General features: G+C 43.3%; 1 protein-coding gene across 1 annotated transcript; it reads right to left on the reverse strand.

Annotated features, from left to right (window-relative positions):
• Window positions 1-21,211: 21,211 nt before the first annotated feature.
• On the reverse strand, window positions 21,212-23,667 carry LOC308103483 (uncharacterized protein). The gene is made up of 3 exons (XM_080453458.1): window positions 22,665-23,667; window positions 22,027-22,278; window positions 21,212-21,758 (listed from the first exon to the last, which is right to left on the reverse strand). The coding sequence occupies exons 1-3, from the start codon at window positions 22,864-22,866 to the stop codon at window positions 21,316-21,318; spliced, it is 897 nt and encodes a 298-aa protein (XP_080309584.1). The 5' UTR covers window positions 22,867-23,667; the 3' UTR covers window positions 21,212-21,315.
• Window positions 23,668-23,939: the final 272 nt, after the last annotated feature.

Genomic DNA, 23,939 nt, shown 5'->3' on the forward strand with positions numbered 1-23,939 from the left:
TTTCATATTATAACTTGTTTAAATAAAGTGTTAAAGTTCTACATTGGGGTTTCTATTGGATTTGATTAATGTGTACAAACTTATCACCTATTTCACCTATTTTATAGGTGATATAGGTATCATATAATTATGTTTCATTGCATATATGTAGATATAGGTACATACAGGTCATATATGTACCTATATGTTACATACAGGTCATATGTACCTATATGTTACATACATAAAATTGGCACCTTTCCTATATGTATATGCACATATATGTACATATATGTACATATATGTATATGCACATATATGTACATATATGCATATATGTGCACATATATGTACATATACATATAGGAAAGGTGCCAATTGTATGTATGCGAACATATATGCGGTCCTATATTACAAACATATATGACGCATATAGGTTCTTTCCATGTTAACACAATGGACATGTTGTGAGCTTGTACATCACTTGTTTCTTTCCCTCAAGATGGCGTTTTGCTGGTGCAACACTCCATTGTCGGCCGGCATACTCTCCCTCGACCAGCTCCTGTCTTTGTTTGCGCCTGGTTTAAGCATACATACATATATGATGCAGACTAAACTAAACTACACAAACGGCTTGGGGAAATCTAAAGGGTCATTAACACTGTCCTTAAATACTTAGTTACATGTCTATTCTGATCTAATCAAAACCATTATTGTTTATGTGTATATATTATATTATATTTGTACCAGTATGTACCAATATCATTGTCTGTGTGTATTGTGGTACCAAGTGATGTTATCATTGTCTGTGTGTGTATTGTATGTTGTACCAGGTGAGGTTCAGATCTCTAGGCATGCTGGTCTCTGCTTCTATCCAGCTGAGTCCCTCCAGTCCCATGTTCCTACAGGAGGACCGGACACTTAGACAGGTATCACACCGCATCACACAATGATAACACACAACAAAATACATCGACACACAAATGCAATACAGTAGGCCTACAATACAAGATAATGTATAACTGCTCTAGTTGTGGAAAAACTGTCTCCCTCTCAGCTTTGCTTCCGTCTGTCTCTCCTACACTGTCTCAGTTTTGCTACTGTTTGTCTGTCCTACACTGTCTCCCTATCAGCTTTACTACTGTCAAAATAAAGAAAATGCTTTAACAAGGAATGCAATAACTCTCCATTGACGAGTACAGACCACGCCTTCAAACCAAACATACTTTAACATTCTTTATTTAGAAAAGAAGGAGATGGACCTGTCAGGAAGGAATTGGTTATGCATGGCTTAGGAGATGGAGGGAAGGAGGGTGGGAAGGAAGGGAGGCTTTAGGGGTGGGGATGTAGGAGTGGAGATGGAGGAGGAGATGATGTGTAGACAGGGAGGTGATGAGGAAGGGGGGTGAGGATGAGGGAGTGAAGACAAGGGGTACGATTTATCTAGTGAGGAGGGTAAGTGAAGGATGTAAGGTGTGAGGATGGTGAGAGGATGGCTAGGGTGAGGTGAGCTGGAGGGAGTGAGAACAGAGGAAGGGGAGGTGGGGATGAAGGGGCATGTGAAGCCTGGATAAGGGGCGCAAATGGGAGTGTGGGACGGAGGGCGTCGTAGCCCTGGGGAGGGATGAAGGACGGGGCCCAGTGGGGGCGCGGCCCTGGGGGAGGGAAGGGCGAAGCCCTGGTGGGGGAGGAAGAGCGTAGCCCTGATGAGGGGTGGAAGGGCGCGTGAAGCCCAGAGAGGGGGGAGGCATAACCATGAGGCTCCAGGGGGATGGAGACCTGAGTATTTGGCTTAGGGTCTGAGGAGATAGGCGTCCGTCTTGGCAGTAATTTGTGGACGCACCATCACTCGAGACCCCAAAAGAGAAAGCATAATTAGTCAGACATTAATTAGAACATTTACTGGACCATGGATGTGTGGGCGTTCCTGAGGTCTTGTACGTTGGTTCTAATGTAAGTGTGGTATGCTTGGGAAGTCCAACGCCCTAGGAGTTGGACGGTGTGGTCGGTGATGCCTCTTCTAGATGCAGAAGAAGCAGCACCGATTCGGAACGAATGGCCGGAGAAGTTACCTGCGGGATATCCGGCCTTGGTCAGAACTTGCCGGAGGTGGTAGAGGAACCAGTGGCGGGTCGCGACTGAACCGGTATCAGTGGTAAATAACGGGTCGGAAGGAGAGGCGTGGGAGGAGTGCCTGGTATGGAGGTGATGGACCAAGGGTTCGTAAGGGCTGAGGTAGGAGTTGAGTTTAAACATGTAAATTGGCGTTGTTCTGCCGAATTGGTCTGTTTTGCTATGTTTTAGCAAGAATACTAGTGTGGAGGAATCTGGAAAGGTCAGATCGGATATACAGGGATGGTAGTGAGGAATGAATGTAGAATTAGAGGTAGTGAATTCTGAACATCTTAGAAACCCAAAGAAAGCTAAGAGAAACATTGCTTCCAGTGTGGAGTCTACAGATGGGTTTGTATAGCCAGAGCGGAGTATGTTGATGCATCCTGCGAGAACATCAGAGGTAATAGGTTGGCGGCGTGGAGGATTACGTGGCTCGTTCCTTCTCAGGCTCTTAAGGAGCAGGGTGACGTGTGAGTGCTGGGCAAAGGGGTGAGGTGCTCCTGTTAGGAGCTTAGTAATAAAATTTATACCTGATAGATAGACGCGGATGGTTGATGGATGCATGGCCCGAGAAGAATGGCTGTAGCTGATGTAGGAGGTGAGTGTAATGAGGTCCAGAGACGGAAATGGCAGGCTGTAGGTAGAGTGAAAGGATTGGAAATTTTTCCATGCTGTCCAGTAGGAGGAGAGTGTGGAGGGAGCTATACCTTGCAGGATGTGATTTCGGGAGATGGATACCAGGTTATGGAGAGAATGGTTTATGGGAAGGTCATCTCGGAAAATGGAGGAACTGGAGTCGGGTGGAGGTCTGCGGATGGTGCCAAGGCTCTGAATCTCTGGAAGGAGAAACGTGACAGTGAATCAGCTACCGTGTTGTGGTAACCTGGGACATGGGCTGCTCGGATAATGAAGTTATTGGTGACTGAGAGCCATGTTAGGCGCCTGAGAAGAGCCATGATGGGTAGTAATGCTGACCGACCTTTATTGATGATGTGGACTGTGGACTGGTTATCAGAATGTATGAGAACAGAGCGGCTGGTCCATTCATGGCCCCAAAGAGAGGCCGCGACAATAATTGGATATAATTCGAACAAAGCTGAAGAGTGGGCGGTGTCGAACGGGGGGGAAACAAAATCTAAGGGCCAAGTATCTGCAAACCATCTCCCTCTGTAGTAACCCCCAAAACCTACAGAGGGCGCTGCATCGGTGTATAACTGCAGATCCTCTGGTGAGGAGTGGAAATCATTGTAGAAAAAGGAGATGCCATTCCAGTTGGATAACAGGAGGTGCCAGAGCCTAAGCTCTGAGCGGCATTCTAGGTCTAACATGATATGATGGTGGAGGGATGGCACGGATGCAGCGAGGTGGAGGAGGTGGGAAATAAATGAACGGCCTTGTGGGATGATTCTAGTGGCGAAATTGAGGTGACCTAGTAACTGAAGTAGTTGCTGCTTGGTGCAGGATGTGATTTGTAGAAAATTGGAAATGAGTAGTGTAATACGGTCTAGTTTCTCTGTGGGGAGTGAGGCTTGGAATGAGATGGAGTCCAAATTAATTCCTAAGAATTCAATTTTTTGAAATGGACCTACTGTTTTTTCCTCGGCCAGAGGAACTCCGAGTGCAGCAAAAGCGGTCTTGAGGCACGTGATACTGCGTGCGGGGGGGGCTGATGGGGGGTCGACTGTGAGGAAGTCATCCAGGAGATGGACTAGGTGCGGTATGCGGTAGTTGTTGCTTAAAATCCAGCAAAGGAGCTCTGACAGATTGTCGAAAAGTTTTGGGCTACTTTTACAGCCAAATGTTAGTCTTACAGCAAAATAAAATTTTGACTGCCAGCAGACACCAAAAAGGTGCCATGAGTCTGGGTGGAGTGGGAGAACTTTGAAGGCAGACGTGATGTCGGCTTTTGATAGCCAGGCACCACGTCCAGCGAGCCGGATCAGGGCAATGGCATGATCAACGGTTGAATAATGAAGTGTGAAGTCTGCACTGGGGATGAGGCTATTAATACTGGGGATGGATGAACCGTGTGGGGAAGATAGATCGATAATAACTTTTCTTCCCTGAATACTTCCTAGTGGCCACTCCTATTGGGCTGATGCGGTGAATGGGGAATGGGGGGGAATCGAACGGACCGATCATGAACCCTTGCTTGACTTTTTTCTCAAGCAGGGTGGTGACGATTTCTGGTTCTGTTAGTGCAGACTGGAGGTTATTGCAAGAGTGGGAATGATCGGGAAGTGTGATGAGGCCGGGTGAAAAACCATGATTGAGACCGTCAATGAAAAAATTAACGAATGTGGGGTCTGGGTGGAATGCGAGCTCCTTGGCCAGGGCGGGGATGTTAATGGGGGTGGCCAGATAGTGCGACAGTCAACTTTTGGAAGGTTTGGTTGGGTTGTGGGGGCATGTGTGGCGGGCATGAGGATGTGGTGGGGGCGATCGTAATAATGAACTGGGGCTGCTGGCTCTCTTCTAGGTTGGGCTACGGGTACAGGCTGGTGTGCGGTGAGCACGCAGTCGGTGGTGGGGTGGGAGGGGCAGCCGCAGATGTTACATGCTCTGGCGGCGCTGCCTGTAAACAGCCGGCTGTAGAGTTCTACGTCCAGCGCTCCCCAGTAGGTAGCGAGGTTCCATTGTTGTATGCGGGCAGCCGCCCTCGCTGCGAACTGCCGGTGGTATTCATAAAATAATGAGCCACCAAACCGCACTGCCATGTCCATAATTATGGAAAGGTAGTCGTCTAACTCTTGCCTTCTGTGGGGGAATAGGGAGCAGATGACATTCCTGAAAATTGAGAAGGCTAGGGTGAATTCGGTGGCAGTGAGGGTGTTGTGGGGTGGGGCAGTGGATGAAAGATCTCGGAGGGTGATCGAGATGCCTCCGCAGTCGACTGTCCGGGGTTGGAAGGTGTGGGTGGATGGTTTTATTATTGCGGAGAGGTCGATGTCCATACCCTGGATGATTTGTTGACGGAGGTGGTTGGATATGGGTTGTGGGTTGAGGGCCAGCGCGTTCAGTGGCACCTGGGCTGCGACTGCGGAGGAGAGAGAAAAGGGGGGGGTTGGAAACACAAGGGCGGGGGAGGGAGGGAAAGAAGAGAGAGGTAAGTTGCTCAGGATGCCCATAGCTGTTTGGGGGGGCACCTGAGTGGGGGGTGAAGGTGCTAGCCGGCCCTGTGCGATAGCCATCTGGGTGTTGGGCTGGCGGCCTCGGGGACGGAAACAGAAAAAGCGACAGCAGTGTGAGGGAAGTTGGATGATTGTGCAGGGGGGTGGGATGACAGTGAAGCCTGCATTGACGGGGGTGAAAACCTTTGCCGAGGGTTTTGGTAAGAGGGGGAAGGGCTGGGGGGAAAGAGGATTAAAGGTAGGGAAGGAGGGGGGGGGGGGGGGGGGGAGCAGGCACAGGGGGTGGAGGGAGATGCATGGGGGTAGTGGGAACGAGCCTGGTCTGCTCTGCTTGCGTTGGGGGTCCGAGGCGGCTCAGCAGAGTGCGACCTGTAGGTGGAGATGGATTTGATTGGCGAATATCTTGAGTAATTATGGAAAATGCTGGTGGATGGTTTACATTAATAGGAACCAACACCTGAGGCTCACCTGATATTTCGAGCGGGCGTTGTAGTGTCCGCTCTGCTGCCGTCGTGTCTGCTGGTAGATGGACCCCGTGCCGGCTGGCTGACGTCATCATGGCGCGCCTGTGAAGGTCCCGCTGGAGAAGAAGAAACTCTGGCTGCTGTGGTGTAAAGATTGAAAAGTTGTCCTTTGTTTGCTGTGCTGGGAAAAACGACGCTCTTCTCTCTTAGCGCTTTCTTGAGTGAAATCACCGTCCAATCGCGGATTGGCACGATGACCGTTCTGGACGGGGCCTGGGAAGGAGGCGGTCTTAATGACGCCCGCCGTGGAGGAGGAAGAGGGGGGAGGGGAGGGTGCTGAGCGATGGTATGCTCGACGCGTCTTCCTGGGGACCTCCCCCGCCGAGACCGGGCTGGGGAGGGAGAAGCGACCTGGTGTCGGGGGGTGGAATGGTGGCGTGGAGGAGGAAGACGAGGAGGAGGAAGATCGCGGCCCGATCCGTGATGTTGGGGTGGAACGGGAGGAGCGCGGCCCGACCCGTGATGGTGGGGCGACCGGGACCGCTGGCTGGTCCGGGAGCGCTGGCTGGTCCGGGAGCGCTGGCTGTGGGCAGGAGAGGCGGAGGGTTGCCTGGGTGTGTCCCTTGGACCACGGTAGAATTCCACCGGTGTCTCACTGACGTCGGTTGCCCGATGCCTCTCACCTACCGACCTGAACCTTCGAGACAGCGGTGTGTCGGATACGGCGGTGGAGGCATTAGAAGCAAAATCCTCCTCGTCGGAGGCTTGAAGGGAGATAGAATCATCCATTTGAGGTAAGTTTAAGGAGTGCTACTTTTATGTTTGCGATGTGCTGTGTTACGAAGAACAATGCACGAATGGCAGGTGGACCTGGCAGGTTTAAATAACCTCACATATTGGTAGAAGGGGTGGAGTTCAGGGCGGAGAGCGATTAGTTACCATGGCATCGGTGCCACTGTGAGTGGCAAGGGTGGAGCTGTGATCGGTTACCATGGCGGATAATAGAGGGCGGAGTTGACTCGGTTACCATGGTGATCGATCAAGCTTGTAACCTAGAGAGTGAGCTAGGAATGGAAATAGATCATGGGAGTAGAGTGAGGGGCAAGGTTAGTAACAATCTTATTGCTTGAAGGCGTAGTCTTCCTCCTGAACATACATTGTACCAACTCCATTTAATAGCCTATTTTCTGTTGTATACAGTGAGTGACAGTGGAGAGGTAGGTACGTCAACAATGCTGCCATCTGCAGTCCAAAATGTGTCTACACAATAATCTCAATGTATACATACTACCATATTATATGTAATCTATGTACATTCCATTATTTTATAATGGATTAGACATAGTTTAAATGTAATAGAGGATTATAGTTTTGGACTCTGTATCCTAAACTCTAACTTATTGAGGTGTGTGTGTGTGTGTGTGTGTGTGTGTGTGTGTGTGTGTGTGTGTGTGTGTGTGTGTGTGTGTGTGTGTGTGTGTGTGTGTCATGTGTGTGCGTGTGTGTGTGTGTGTGTGTGTGTGTGTGTGTGTGTGTGTGTGTGTGTGTTGGAGGTGCGTAGAGAGGAGGAAGTGACTATTCCTTTCTGGGTCATACTGGGCAGCTCACGGGGAGGCGTACTGCTATTGGCCTTACTGGTTCTAGCTCTCTGGAAGGTAGTCTCACACACGCTCATGCACGCACACATGCACGCACAGTTTTTGGCTTTGTAGGGCAAAGCTTATTATGTCTCCCTTCATCTTCAATAGGCTACAACCTACAACCAACAGATACAGAACTGTTATATTACTGGACAGAGTAGATAGATAGATAGATAGATAGATAGATAGATAGATAGATAGATAGATAGATAGATAGATAGATATACTTTATTAATCCAGAAGGAAATTTGCTTTGCTCAACAGCTCCAGTGCAATACATTCATACAGATGTCAATAAAAAAGAAGCATGGTGGACATTTAAAAAACATTACACCAATGGGAATAAATGCAATAATAAAAAACTGTCAGTTGTAAGCAGTTAAAAACCTAGGTAAAAAATGTTAAAAAGAGAACACAGCTAAAACAAATAGATAGATTAGCTGGTCAACCCCCTCCCCCTCCCTCCTCTCTCCCCTAGAGCATCATTATACAGCCTAAAGGCCCTTGGGATGAAAAAGTTCCCGAATCTGTCTGTGCTACACTGCAGTGATCGGAGCCTATTACTAAAATTGCTCTTCTGTGCATAAAGTGCTGTGTGCAGTGGGTGGCTGGCATTATCCAGAATGGACAATGCCTTGGCCAGGGTCCTCCTCTCTGCCATAGCCACCACTGACTCAAGCTCAGTCCCAGTCCCTATGACCTTGCCGGCCCGCCTAATCAGTCTGTCCAGTCTGACTGTATCTCTGGCATTACCTCTGGCATTACCTCTGGCATTACCTCCCCAACACACCACAGCGTAGAAGACGACGCTGGAAACTACTGACTGATAGAACATCTGCAGGAGCAGATCATAAAATAGCGGAGTATGCTTCCTTCCAGCAGCAAATCAACTGTTGATAAGAGCTGCAGACTACAGAATTAAGGTTAAGGTTTGTTTATTCATGCTCAAAATAGTTTACAAAACTGAATATTTGCAGTGTCCATGAATAAAATGAAAAGAGAGGATAAAAACACACTGAATCTCTACACTGTGTGAGAAAACTTAAAGCAGAACTAAAAATGCCTCCTATCTCACCAGAGAATTTGTACAGGAGAAGTATTGTCGTGTATTAGTATTCAAGACTGATGAATATGAAGTTAATATGCTATTGATACATTATGAACACAAATTGTCAAGAAGTTCCATGTTAGAGTGAGACCAAAACAAGGAGGCCAGAGGGTTGTGAGTGGGGGAGAACAGCTTTAGTGATCTAACTAAGGTAAACAGTCTAGCTATCCTGTCTATTGTCTTAGGTGCTAACCTAAAAGACCACACCCAGCCGAGTTCTTTGTTCCTAAAAAGGCATTGTAATTATGCGATCTATTCACACATGTTGCCATCTCTCTCTCTCTCTCTCTACAGCCAGCCAGTAAAGAAATAGACTTAAACTGAATTATTGTAAATTATAACTAGCTCACAGTAAAAGCTTATTCTATAGTAAGTACACAAATGTGAACAAATGTGGTTGGGGAGAAGCCAGTTAGTTGCATGTAGACTTTTCTTCTTGAATCTAAGGAAAACGCCAAGTCCCCTTTTAAATCATCTCTTTCTGTCTAAATCATTCATACAAAGTTGAATACAAATGTGTGTGGTCTTATTTTGAAGGTAATAAGGTGTTAAACAAAGATTGCATAATATGAGCTTGTGTAAAGGTACAGTTTTATAGATAAGGGTTAAAGTAAATTGTCACATGTTTAAACCAAGTGAGATGCTAATTCCTTGTGCCGATTGAGAAGGCCTGCCCAAGAAGGTCTATTGTTCTATAAAATCTGTGTTGTGAGTGGTCAGAAGGAGGAATATCTGGTTGCTTATAACATGGTGCTATTGGGAAAAACAGGACTCTCTGTGTTTTTGGGCTACACACAGATGTCGCGTCCAACAGGATAAAATGGATCTATGGACTATGCACTGTACGTCGAATTGACTTGTATGTATGGGATGCTGAGAACTCTGACAATAAAATGGAATTGTTGGAAATGACTACCTCGGACTTTAAAGTATTGTGATTTATTACCGCCCAGAGAAACATGTCTGCTTCCGTCTTCCAAAATGGGCTCAGTTTACCACACAAATTATTGGCGAGACAGCTAGGCCCCTTGCTGCTGGAACACGGGACATTTCTACAAAGTTTTCGTTGAAGGTATGTGTGAATTGTACCTCTAATGTTAAAACTTTGTCCGTGTTTATGGCGGTTGGAAAAAAACAAACCTTGTATGGGCCATTTTGGCTCCGGCGGAAATGGATGATGCCTCTGAGTGGTTTTAAGTTGCGTGCTTAAAGGCCGCTTGGTGCCTGTGGAGTGTATGTTTTCATGCACGCATTGGTGAGACACTAACACGGGAAGCGTAGAATTGTGTGTTTCACCGTTTCCGTGTACCACAGAAAAATGTTCGATCTCTTCACGGGGGTTCAAGCCGTGTCTGGGTTAAACTGCATTTCGGATAGTATAAATGGACTTTTGATTTGTCGTGGTACATTAAGCGTATAATTTCTTTCTAGGGGTTCAAGCTAGACATCAATTATATGTAGGATCTGATCAGAAAGTGTAAAAAACACATCTGGTTTAAGAGGGCTCTTGTGATAAAATAGAGCCTTGTAAGTCTAGACTCTCACTATTGGTGTTTAATTTTGCTAGTTATAATATACGTGAGCGCCCCGGATATTTCCACATGGTTATGAAAGGAAGTGAAGGTATGAAAGTGCTGGATAGGGTGTTCTGAGTTGTTTTATATTTTAAGCTTGTTTTATCGGGGAATAACTTCCAGTATTGCCGTTATCGTCAGACGAGCGCCATGTGATCCATGGCTACGCAGTGATTTAAGCCAACACGTTTCTAAATACCGATATTTTAAGCTTATTTTGTGAAACAGTTTGCAACATTGTATCCCAGCGTTTAAGGTTGACAGAGAGGCCTGTGGAAAATATTCGGTTCGGTAAGAATGTCTATAAGTATGTAATGTAAGGGCAGCCCACTGATGGCACTTAAAGTTGGTTCCTGGTACTCATTGTGCGTGTTTGCATATGTTGTTTCCAAGCGTCGCGGTGGCTTTTTGCTTGTAGCGTTTGTGACCTGTTTGTTAATGGGTCTCGGGTAGGGCTACGGCTCTCTCTCTCTTTTTCTCTCTCTCTTTCTCACTCTTTCTCTCTTTTTCTCTCTCTCTTTCTCTCTCTCTCTTTCTCTATCTATTGTGTTGCTTTTTAGCGTCGGATGGTTTTGTATTGTTTGTATGCTGCAAAGTGACTGTGGACTTGAGCTGCTGGTGCACGCAGCAGTTTGAGTTCATTTCCAAATTTTTTTACGTGAATGGATTTTGTTGAGTTGAAACAAGGACATTCGGTATACTATACATATTTCTTTACAGGACTTTGTATTGTTGTTCGTTAGTTTTTTCTCAAAACATTGTTAATAGGTATAATGTTTTGAAGAGGGGAGTGGAGTATGATAAGCTTTTAAAACTTTTGTTTGGACTTAGGGTTCAGCTTGTATTATTGTAAGAGATGGACAGAACTATATGGTTGAAATTTGAGGCTTTTTTTTATGTTGGTTGAGAGGAGTGATTTTTTTATTTTGGCCTATTGTGTCGAGTGGAAATTTGTGTAAATATGAAGCTGGATTAGATTTTTGGAAACCTACGAAGGCGAATGGAACGGTTATGTTTTGGTTAGGAGCCAGTTTAGAATGTGGCTGTTTATAGGATTAAAGAAGCGTCTTGCTTCTTGACTTTGTGAACAGGTGAAGAAAGGAGGTTTAAATTTAGAGCAGCGTAGGCCTGCTGTTTCGTGTTGTTGTTTATTCTAGAGGGGAAGGTATTTTTTGCATAGCTCATTCTTTGTTCTTCAGTGTGAGAGCTTTCACTCGAGCTTGAAGCGCAATTTGTAGTTTTTTGGTCCGGAAATGTAGTTTTTCTACGCGTCTTGACTTCCGCGTTTCTACGTCATATCCGGAGAGACGCAGTTTGGAGTTTTAACTTTTAAAAACTTAAAAGCTACTTTCTTATGTATATTACATTCGTAATATCTCCTTATCTCAACGCTTGTACGAGATTCCTTTTGTTTTGATGGAATAAGATCTTTAAAGGGAGTAAAGTATTAATTTTTTATTTTTACATTTAGAATAATTGTACGTTATACCCTGTAGTTGTACAAGGACACACGTTCTCTCGTGTGTGGGAAAGGCTTATTTTAACTGTGTTTAAGCACAAGATGGCGTTTAGTTTTTCACACTGTTTTGTTTATGAAGCTTTTCTAGCTTTCTTTTTTTAATAGGAACACTTGTTTTTTTTAAGAAACTACGGATCAGGTTTCTGTTGTTTTGAAGGTTCTCTGTAATGGTGTTATTTGTCTGTTTTGACACGTGAGTGTGGAGCAGTGCCTTAATTTTCGTTGAGATGTTTTACTGTTGTTTTTCTTTAAATAGTCGTTAAGCGGTCGGGTGGGAACGTGGTGTTTGTTTCATGTGAACTATATGGTAGGAGTGCTTATTGAATGATTGTTTCTCGGTTCTTGAAGGTGGAGTGAGGTTGGGATGATGGGTGTATTGCTTATTGTGAGGAATGAATTGAATTGGCGAAAGTAGCTGTTGATGTTCAAATTAGGGTAGTTAAGGTATTGTGTCTAAGTATGTTTAATGGTTTGTTATTGGCCTGTTCTGCGTGCTTTATCCACGCCCGTATTCATTAATGGTCTGGTCGTTAACCTATGTGCTATGGAGAACATTGTCTTTATGTTAAAATATGGTCTTTTTTAGTGCACACACAGTAACCTTGGGGTACGCGTCCCCATGGGTCCCTCATTCTGGCTGGTTCCAGAGGAAAGGATTCTGTTGTGTGTCTTTGGAGGCACCAGGGTTTGATTATGTCGGCCATATCCTCTGTAGTAATATGTTTAAACTTGGTCATGGTTACTTTGTAGGTTGGGCTAAGGTGTTTTACATCTGTGTGGTTCAATTCACTGATGTATTGCATTTTGGCTCACTGGGCTGTGGGAAGAAGTGATTATGCGTCGAATTTAAAACGAATTGTTTGATTATAACTAAATAGTAAATGCTAGGATAAATTTGATAAAAACGAGTGCCTGCTTAAATACCCACAATGAGATATTTTTCCCATAATATCTGAAAGGTGTTTAAGAGTGGTGCTATAAGTGGCTTTAAAACCCTACTAGAGGTATAAATTAAAATTGTTTATTATGCGTGATTATTTGATGGGGCACAACCATTCGAGACTATTCCTGTCCTTTTAAACTGATGGACATTGCCAACGGGTAGATGAGAGGAATTATCACACCGTTTAGTAACCTATTTAGATCGATATGTTAAAGGAAAGTAGATATTCTTAAATAGATTAAACCCGAATTTGAATGACAATTTATGAACAGTTAACCAGTCTATGTTACTATTTTTAATGACACGAATGTGTAGGATTTGAAGCTGCAAACGTGTAATTATACTCGATTTTTGTGACGTACCACTGGTGGCTAAGAATAAGTTGAAATACGTTTTTTGGTTAAAGTATTGTAAAGAGAAATTAGGAGTTCACCCTACTGGAAGCACGGACCGTCACGTGATCATTACGTGATGACGTGTTGCCTGTGGGAGTGATCTATTTGACGGCATGATAGTGTATTTTACCTCTGAGGGGGCTGAGCTGACATTGTCAGATTGGCTCCCCCTGGTGGTCAAAGTATGAAGCCTGTCCATTAATGACAGTTGATTAGGTCTTTTTGACATTATTTTCATGATGACAGAGTTGCTTCCTTTTAACAGTTCTTAGTTTTAACGAGGTTACCTTAGTAGTATTTTTTAGGTCTAGTGTGTTAAGAATGCTTGAATTAACATTGTTTGTCTGTTGTGTTAACGATTAATCCTTTATTTCATAGATGGCCTATACAAGTGAGGCTTAATGATTGTCAGTATGGCTTGAGTGTCTTGTGCCAGCTTAATAAAGACAGCTCCTGTCTGGAAGAAGTAATGTATCGACCAGACTTTTAAAATTATTAGACGCTCAGAATGTTTGATTTGTATTTGATTCAGATTTAGAAGTAACTAGAGGGGCTTAGTGTAGTCCCAGAGTGTCTTAATTCTAGAAAAATGACCTTTATTATTGTTTTCTAAAACAGAGTATTTTTAAATTGAGCTTCAAAAATTCCTATCCTTGGCGATATAGCCTAATACCTTTTGTTTACATTTGCTACAGCTTCTAAACAGAAATCACGATAATACATGTATTAGTGCATGTACATAGATGTACATGTGTTGACCAAATTCACACCCATTTTCTATATTGTATTGACAGTGCTTAAAAGTTTATATGTAATACTGGTTGTAGAATATTGTGTGTTGTGTAGAATGACACATTTTTCATACAATATTACATTAGTATTAGTTTCCTTTTGAACAAACTGCTCTGACGTAACCAACATAATGGTACCCATCGTTTGTGTTTTATTTTCAAGGAAGGGAAGTACAGTGTAAAACATACTTTCAGTAGTCAGAATAATAAGAGGAGAATTTAACATTTTTGTGAAAACAGCTGTATGCCTAGAAAATGAAATAGAATGACAAATGTTTGTGACTGAAACGATTTGAACAAATACTAATTAATGTGGCCTGAGGGGAGCATATTTGATCCAAAGTAATTGGGAAAAGAAGGAAAGCGGTCGTATTATTTTTCAAAAAAGGGAACGAGGTAACCAAAAAGCTCACACAAAAAAATCCCACACTAAAACTGACAACCGTATGGTGGTCCAGTGATGTCTTGCAAGAATTCCATGTGTCCCAACAAGTTTGATCCAGTAATACAGGAGACCGCAGTCACAGCAGAAGGAAGGTGCGACCGTTTCGATGACGGTATGCTGATACATGCCTGCTGTATGTGGTACACCAAAGGTTTCGTCAAAACTCCAACTGACGGACACAAGCAGGACAACAGGTTTTGCCAACACACAGGTGCAGCTCGACGGACGTGGTTGATCATCAGGATTGTTTCATGCATGAAAGTCACATCATCTTGCATAATCCTGTCCACGGCCTCTCGACAAACCTTCGGCTCAACGTCTCATATCATGGTGTCCCTGAGGGGGCCCAGCGATTTCGCGAAGGAACCGGTGATCCATTGTAATGGTTCACCGGAGAGGGGAGGAGTCCAGTGGGCATGAGGTAAGCCTGAAGACATCGATTGCAAGAATTCAAAGTTATTACAGAAAAAGACATTTGAAGGACACTTGAAATGTACAGAGACATTACTTTAGGTGTTGGTGAATATTGGAAATACTGGAAAATACCAGAAGAAGCATCACCGTACAAGGAAAGAAAAACAGTAGTCATCTTTTGAACTTGACACAAGGACTTGACACAGCACAGATTATAGTTTGGTGTGGGAGTTTAAAAAAAAAAAAGAGCTAAATAATTTGCTTCCATGCCTATTTTGAAACTTGATAACAAAACTCTTTCCCTAAAACTAATGTTAGATTTAGCAAAATATGCTTTCAAGAGTCTACTAAATTGTAACAAAATTATAGAGTATGCAGGTTGCAGATATTGTCAGTTTATTTTGGAAAAATGCTCATTTAAAGAAAATATAGTTCTGTGGTTGTCCTTTAGACTTCACAGTTTTGGAATATTCTCATAATTATCAAATCATGGCAAAACACATTTTGGAACATGCTTAAAAAACGAAAACAAATAGTAAGTTAACCAGGACTCTAAGAGAATCACAGTAAATTAAGAGATTTGTCCTTAAATAAATTACAAACTTTGGAAATAATTGTCAGAAAAATTGGAGCAAAATAAGATGCAGTAAAAAATTTAAAATAAGAGATTTATTATTAGGAAAATACAAGAGTCATATATGGAAAAAGGAGAAAGCTGTGGTAAATGAATAAACGAAATGGAACGATTGATTGACAAAATACAACAGGAATTAGAAGAGTAAAATATGGATAAGGCGGGAAAGATCACTTTAATATTGGAATTTAGTTAGTACAATGTAAGAAGGAGCGAATGGACCAGCAGGAAAATGTACTGTCTGAAAGAATCAGATAGCAGTCAACAATTTGATGATAGGTTCTCTAAATTTAACAGCATGAGTTAAACTGTGCGTCTATGAGTGACTAATCCCTGAATGTATGAGTATTAAAGCAGTTAGGCATCTGTTTAGCTTCTGTGGAGCAGGTATAGGTGGACTTTTGTTTTTGTGCTAGGAGAAATAAAGCAGGTGCTGAGATTGGAGCCATCCATCTGGACCAGGATGACAATGCAGAAGGGAACAGCTGACCCGGAACAAACAGAGGTCACCTGGACTTCTACCTCCAGGGAACCACAGCTACCCTATCTTCACATCTCTCCACCTACCAGTGACCATCACAGACCATGGTCGAGAGGGGAGTCGTGGGGGTACAGCCTGCATGAGATTCAACCGGCCACACCGGAGGAGAGAGTTCCAGACCTGACAGCCGTTTCATCTCCGCGTCATAGATCCAGCAGGAAGTGGCGACCACCAGCTATCTGTCAACTCATCATCATCGGCCCTACAAAAACACCTTGCCAAGGCCAGGGTGCAACACCTCTGTCGTCACAGATCTACAATAGTTTCTGACAAACCAGCAGCGGTTGGAAGTTCCAGGTACCTATAGGAGTTACCCGTGACACATCAAGTTGCATCTGCAAATTGAAAGACATGACACTTTCTTTCGATCATATGAAAAGAGGGGCACCCGTACGGATCAGGTATGGATAAGAGAATCCTGATTGTCAATATCAAGTCAAGTACTGAAATAGCTGTGATTCGGTTCAGAAGCAACACCCTTAGGATGACAATTCTTGTGTGATTCCCAAATTCGGACAGAAAGGATATGGGCGGGTTTTTTGGGCTATGGTGGTGTGCAAATCTGCAGATTGCATATTCCATCATGTCCAGAGAATTCGTACTTATGCCTCATGTCAAATTGTGCAAAATGGACGGTCAAAAGAATGAATTGCGTTCGTTAGAATAGAAAAAATAAGAGCAGAGCTGTGTCTCTGTGTTTGCGCGTTGTCTACACAATGTAACTGCCAACTTGTAATAATGATGTTTGTATTAACTTGACTTTTTCTTAGGTTTTGTGAAAAGAAGTCCAGCTGAGAGTACAGTGATATTAGTTCTGTGTGTTTGATGTACAATGTTTGTTGATGAGTCATTTTTATAATTCAACAGTCTTGAGGGGTTACGGATTGACCATTTTAATAGAATAAGTTGTCTTTTGGTTAAAACAGATTCTAGTTGATACCTACACAAGTGACATCAGTCTTGAATATCCTTTTGTGGAGATGTATTAATATATCTCCATGAGGGGAATATGTCGTGTATTAGTATTCAAGACTGATGAATATGAAGTTAATATGCTATTGATACATTATGAACACAAATTGTCAAGAAGTTCCATGTTAGAGTGAGACCAAAACAAGGAGGCCAGAGGGTTGTGAGTGGGGGAGAACAGCTTTAGTGATCTAACTAAGGTAAACAGTCTAGCTATCCTGTCTATTGTCTTAGGTGCTAACCTAAAAGACCACACCCAGCCGAGTTCTTTGTTCCTAAAAAGGCATTGTAATTATGCGATCTATTCACACATGTTGCCATCTCTCTCTCTCTCTCTCTACAGCCAGCCAGTAAAGAAATAGACTTAAACTGAATTATTGTAAATTATAACTAGCTCACAGTAAAAGCTTATTCTATAGTAAGTACACAAATGTGAACAAATGTGGTTGGGGAGAAGCCAGTTAGTTGCATGTAGACTTTTCTTCTTGAATCTAAGGAAAACGCCAAGTCCCCTTTTAAATCATCTCTTTCTGTCTAAATCATTCATACAAAGTTGAATACAAATGTGTGTGGTCTTATTTTGAAGGTAATAAGGTGTTAAACAAAGATTGCATAATATGAGCTTGTGTAAAGGTACAGTTTTATAGATAAGGGTTAAAGTAAATTGTCACATGTTTAAACCAAGTGAGATGCTAATTCCTTGTGCCGATTGAGAAGGCCTGCCCAAGAAGGTCTATTGTTCTATAAAATCTGTGTTGTGAGTGGTCAGAAGGAGGAATATCTGGTTGCTTATAACATGGTGCTATTGGGAAAAACAGGACTCTCTGTGTTTTTGGGCTACACACAGATGTCGCGTCCAACAGGATAAAATGGATCTATGGACTATGCACTGTACGTCGAATTGACTTGTATGTATGGGATGCTGAGAACTCTGACAATAAAATGGAATTGTTGGAAATGACTACCTCGGACTTTAAAGTATTGTGATTTATTACCGCCCAGAGAAACATGTCTGCTTCCGTCTTCCAAAATGGGCTCAGTTTACCACAGTATCATTCATAGTCGGACGTAAGAATACGTAACGAGCGCCAGCGCTCCTTGCGTTGCCGTTTTTGTCTCCCCCTCCGTCACTTACGGCTCCAGGATTTCCGTCCGTGCAGTCGACATTCACCGTCAGGCTGACGTGCACGTTAACTGTAGTACCACTGTAGTACCACTGCTGCCCGTTGGCAGTATAAGGGAAAAAGTTTTCCTCTACCCCTCTTTCTCCAAAAAAAAGACCCACGTTGGTGCATGACATCACTTCCACCTACAGGAAGTGACGTCTCAAAGTGTATTAAAGCAACAGTGTCTGTGTCATGTTCAGAACGCCAAGATGTCGACAGCAAAATCATCATTCGAGGAGCAACTTTGCTTACTAGTGCGGGACTACCCATGGCTCTACGACTGTTCAAGCCCAGAGCACAAGAACAAAAACACAGTCCAGGGCAGCTGGGGGCAGATTGCCGAGGTATTAAATTCAGACGCTATAACCGTAGAAAAAAAATGGAGAAACGTCCGAGACCGTTTCACGAGAAAGTTAAAGAAATATAACTTGTCGAAGCGAAGTGGTGCTGGCGCTTCCCTCGCCGATGTCCCACAAATCCTCACGGATCTGGCATGGCTAAAGACCTACATTTCGCACCGAGATACATCTACAAACTTCCCGGTCAGCGGCGACACGGTAAGCAGCAAAACAAACATTCCGGTCATCTTTTCTACTTGGCAGACGTCGTCTTTCTTTAAGTCTTTACAACAACAACAAAAAGTAATCGAGCCTATTGATTGACTGAATACTTTAATAGACATACATGTAGGCTGCCAAGCATTGTTTTTGTCTAAACCTAATTGAAAATAGCAGATCTACAAGCTCACACTGCGACGTGTTATGAGCTTGTAGATCTGCTATTTAAAAATAATCTTGAAATGAAATGTGGAATATTTAGAAAAATTCTAACACAAATCTGACTCATCTGACACCAAACATTTAAAGATGGGGGATTAGGGACAAATACATATTCATTTGGGGGTCCATGACATGAAAATGTTTGAGAAGCACCAAATAAGCAACTACACTTTAGAAACAAGCCCCAAAAAAAACATTCATTAGTTTTTGTGGTGCAATTTATCAATCCAAAACACAATTGAAAAGTAAACACAGTGAGATACAGTTGAAATTAACATTCTCCACTATCTGACTTCTTTATAGGCACACTCTGATGAGGAGGACAGTAGCAGCTTGGGAGCATCTGAGAGCCTCAGCCAGTCTCTCATTTCGCAACCTGGAACTCCAACTGCCTCCAGCAGCCCAACACGCTCCAGCCAACAAACCCCTGCACGACCATATCCTTCTGGCCAGCACAGGGCTTCTCGACCTGGAACTCCAGCACTAGCAGCCTCCCGCAGCCTAACATATTCCAGGCTAGAAACCCTGGCTCAGCCCAGGGCCACCCCAAGCCAAGAAGAGCCTCTCCCCTGTCCGTCTGGCATACAAACCTCAGCTTCCAGTTCCCAAAGCACTCCCAAGCAGAAGAGGAAGAAGAAGAGGCCATGCCTAGAGGAAGAGGAAGATTCTGCCCTTTTAGAAAGACTTGTGAACATAGCCGAGGAGAGAGAGAAGAGAGAGAGACAGAGCGCAGACAGACAGGAGAGAGAGGAATGCCAGCACATGCAACGAGGCCTTATGGTTTGTCTCGGTGAGTTCTTCTGTAGTGTTGGGCCAGAAGAGGCAGAAAAATTTGCGCGGTCGATCCACCGACTGATGGCTTCTTATTGGCAGCAAGAACCACCGCAGTACTAGTCGGAAACTAGCCGTTGTACTAGCCGTTGTACTTGTTGTATTGTCAGAGTAGCCGTTGTACCCATCAGTACACTGACATTTGGCAGACACTGACATTTTGTGCACCCCTGTAAAAAAGAATTAAGTTCTATTCGGTTTTTTTGCATGCTTGTTTTAATTTGTTTGCATTTAATAGTTTTCATGTGCTCTTAATTTTGTATTTTGTCTTGTGTTTTCTAAACATTTGTTTGCATTTAATCTATTTTTAAATATTTTTTATTTGTGCTCTTATGTGTTTTATCACTTTGCTGCTGGGACACTTGGGAGTCTCTTCTGTATTAAAAAAAAGTACACTTGCAACTCAGGTCTGTTTCACTACAAAGAGGGTTTATTTCCACTCATGTTGAGATCTACAATACGTGGAAAATACACAGCAGATGGACATCACAGCAAAACAGCTTAGCATCAAAATCAGTTTAACCCCTGAAACCTATTTTATACATCAGCATAGAACAATGGACAGCAGGTATCTTGTCTTGATGAGAGCACCTGTTGGATCTTGGAATAAATTCCTTACCAAAAAAAATCTTCACCAATGTGTTTGTAAAGGTGTCTAGTAACACATCGCACAAAGACTGAAATTCAGTCCCCCTAGGAGAATTTTTGACAGCTGCTGAAAGTTGGGGTACCCACCATTTCCCTGCATTTCCATGCAGGGCAAAAAAAATCTAATTTTAATTCTGTTTTAAGTAGCATGTGAGGGGTCAAACTAGGGTGTTTTTATGATTCTGAATCCATTGCAAGCATTTGTTTTGCACCAAAACCATTCCTTGGGCTAAAAACAGCCCAATCTCATGGGCTTTTTACACAAAGTATACCTGGACAAGGATGGCTATGGCTGTTTTTAGCCCAAGGAGTGGTTTTGGTGCAAAACAAATGCTTGCAATGGATTCAGAATCATAAAAACACCCTAGTTTGACCCCAAACACATGGGTGAAGGTTTTTTTTGGTAAGGAATTTATTCCAAGATTGGAAATCTTTCTGCTAATATCCCCTGACTATGAACAGTCTGGATAATAATCCATGATGATGAGACTTGCGATTATATTCTGATTTGAGTAATGAGGTGTCAAAGTGGAGTAAAAGAAACATGTTCTGGTTTTAAATGTATTGAAGTTAAAGTTGTGATGAATAGGCTCCAAGTAAAGTATAGAAGTATTGTAACAACTGGGAACACGGCAAATGTGACCAGATGGACACTGATAATACTTTTGGATAAATCAAAGTGACTATGCCACTCTCTTAACCCTCGTAGGGTCCTCGGGTCCTTTTAACCCGGTTTAACATTTTCAACATGAATTAAAAGTATGTAAAAAAAAAAAGTTCTCTATGAAACTTCTTCTATTTGCCTTTATTTACTGTACTAAACATGTGATATGATATGAGGGTTAAGGGGAGAGACCCTGAACAAACTATGCATTTACTCCCGACACAAGTTGGACAAGACGGACAGAGGCTTTCGTGTGTACAATCATGACCACTTTATTTAAATAGATAGCAGCATAAGAACATTTTCAGAATACACTGCACACTGCAGTGTTATTTTATCAGTGTGCACTGCACACTGATAAAATAACACTGCACACTAAAAGTGGGGAAGGACAAGAACGGTCATCAATGAGAAGATACAATAACTGAGGACTCTTATAAAATCTGAAGCAACAGTGAGGCACTTGAGTAGCAACTATAAACGATAAAACTAAAATAGAGGACATTTTTAAAAAAGAGTTGCATTGTGGTTATTTAGTCACACTCCAGTATAGACCACTTTCCAGTTAGCGGCGGTTAAGTCTGCCTTGCTGGAGGACATTATCCTGCCATGCAACTCTACCTGCTGGCGTCTGGAAGTAATCTTTAAAAGCGTTCCGAACGGCCAACCCATCTTTCGTTGCTCGAGCTGCAGTGTTGCGTGCTAGACCAAGGAGGTTGTTATCAACCCTAACAATATCTCTCCATTCTCCATCAGCACTGGCACTGTCCACCAGTGCGTTGTCCACATAGCGTGGCCCTACAGCTGTGTCACTGTCAGTGACTGTCAGGTAATTGTGTAGCGCCACACAAGCCTTGGTTATGTCTTCAGCTTTTTCAATGCTACACTCCATGGGACCCCCGAAGATCCTCCACCTTGCCCTAAGAATACCGAAGGCATTCTCGATCACCCGCCGTGCTCTCGAAAGCCTGTAGTTGTAGATGCGCTCATCACCTGTCAGATTCCTCCCTGTAAAAGAAAGAAATCATAACATAAGACTATATATATAGGAGCTGATATATTGTCATTACAAATAGCCTAGGTATAAAATAGGGCTAAAGTGGTTAATGTATGTTTTAAATAGTACAATATTTGCCTCTGAGATGTAGTGGAGTAGAAGTATAAGTATAGACAATTGGAAATACTTCAGTAAAGTAAAAGTACCTCAAAACTGTGTACTAGGGTAAATGTATTTAGTTACTTTAAACCACTGGCAATAGATGCAATGCAGTCTCACCTCCATAAGGTCTCATCAGGTTCACTTTTGTGGGAAAGGCCTCGTCAGCGACGAAAACATGCGGCGCGATGACCTCACTTCCTGGCAGCAACGATGGACGTGGAAGAGGGAGCTGTCCATCGATTAGCTGTGATCCGAAGACGCTCCTTGAGAAGACACCAGCGTCACTGTCTCGTCCATACGCACCGATGTCGATGTAGGTGAACTTGTACCTGGCATCACAGGCGGCCATCAGGATGAAGCTGAAGTAACCTAGATTGATTGATTGAATATTTTATTAGACATAAAACATAACATATAAAATAGCACCAAACATTTAATATCATCACAGATATAAGCTATGACCTTGTATATCTGCTATTTTTGAAAAGCCAAAGTATAAAAGGTTAAAAAACTAAAAATCAACATTAGCAGCCTCACCCTATTCTGTTGTAGCCGACCACAGAAAGTTGTCTTTGTTTTCAAATGGGGCTCATTTGCATTCGGCCGAATTGTTAATGTGGACATTAAAAACCGTCAAACCGGTTCTGGCCCGGTTCTGGCCAGGTCAACGTTAGCATCCACCAAACGCCACTGCCTTTGGCTATTCAAAAATAGCAGATCTACAAGCTCATACATTTTAACTCAAGTTACATTACCTTTGTAATTGAAGTAGGCACTTCCACTGTTGACTGGTGCTTGGATTTGGACATGTTTGCCATCGATAGCCCCGACACAGTTGGGAAAATTCCAGTCTTCCCAGAATTCTGCCTTCAGCCTCAACCACTCCGCTCCCGTAGGGAAAGCAACAAACTCATCCTTCAGTGCCAGCCATATAGATGGGTTTCCGCGCGACGTCATCACAGAGCAGAGTGTGCAATCTGCGCATGCGGGAGGTAGAACGACCCGGAAGTGCCATTCACTCTATTGTTATTTTCGGGATTTAGATAGGCATAATGCTGCTATTATAGGCATAATAGGCATAATGCTGCTATTATATACAGACAGATCCAACTTCCGACAAATCATTTTTATTGAGTAAAGAAGATATTACAAACTGCATCATTTAATCTACTTTCATTAAACCCGGTGAAGACCATTTATTTTATCAATGTACTATGGCCAGAGCTGCTGCGGGTAATAGCGCCATCTACAGGCTCTTCCCTCCACTGCGCGCGCATCATCCTCTCATGTTTACCAACGGGAAACCCATCTATAGCTTGGCATACCTCACTGACAATCGCAGCCACCGTTGAAATGCCAAGCAAGAAGGTTCCTGCCACAGACTGATGGCTGTAGCCGTGGGCAATAATCTTCAGTGTGACAGCAAGGCGCTCGGCTGGACTCACAGGGTTGCTGTGGTTGTTTCCATGTTGGATGTACGGCGTCACCCGACGAAGCAGGTCGTCGAATTTAGCGACGGACATCCTAAAGTACTGATGGTGCCGTTCGGGGTCTATTCGTCTCATTCGCAGGATGATTCTATTAAACTCCCCATCTACGCGTCGCTCTGTATTTAATGGCCTGACGTACCATTGTCTGCGCCTCCTCTCCCTCTCTTGTCTCCTTCTTCTTATCCTTCTTCTCAAAAGCATGAGCAACAACAGTTCCTCTTCAGCAACCAAAGCAGCGTCCGACATGTTTGCAACACAATCCATGACTACTGAAGTAAACAAACATCAACGCTGAATGTTGCTACTTGACTACTTCCTACTTCCGTCTCAAAATGTAGCGATGCATTATGGGTATGGTACATACTCTCGCGACTGCCATCTGGTGGATGAATAGGTGTATTACGCCTGTACACTTTAAAATAAATAAAATAACCCCTAAATAACGTGAGCGACTATGCATGTGTACGTAAAGAACGGACGGAATCCCTCACCCCCTGACGCACGTTTCAGACCCATCTAGGGACTTTGAACGGGCCTAGA

Source organism: Gymnoscopelus braueri (genome assembly GCF_963280865.1).
Source record: "Gymnoscopelus braueri genome assembly, chromosome: 16".
In the NCBI taxonomy this organism is placed as follows: Eukaryota; Metazoa; Chordata; class Actinopteri; order Myctophiformes; family Myctophidae; genus Gymnoscopelus; species Gymnoscopelus braueri.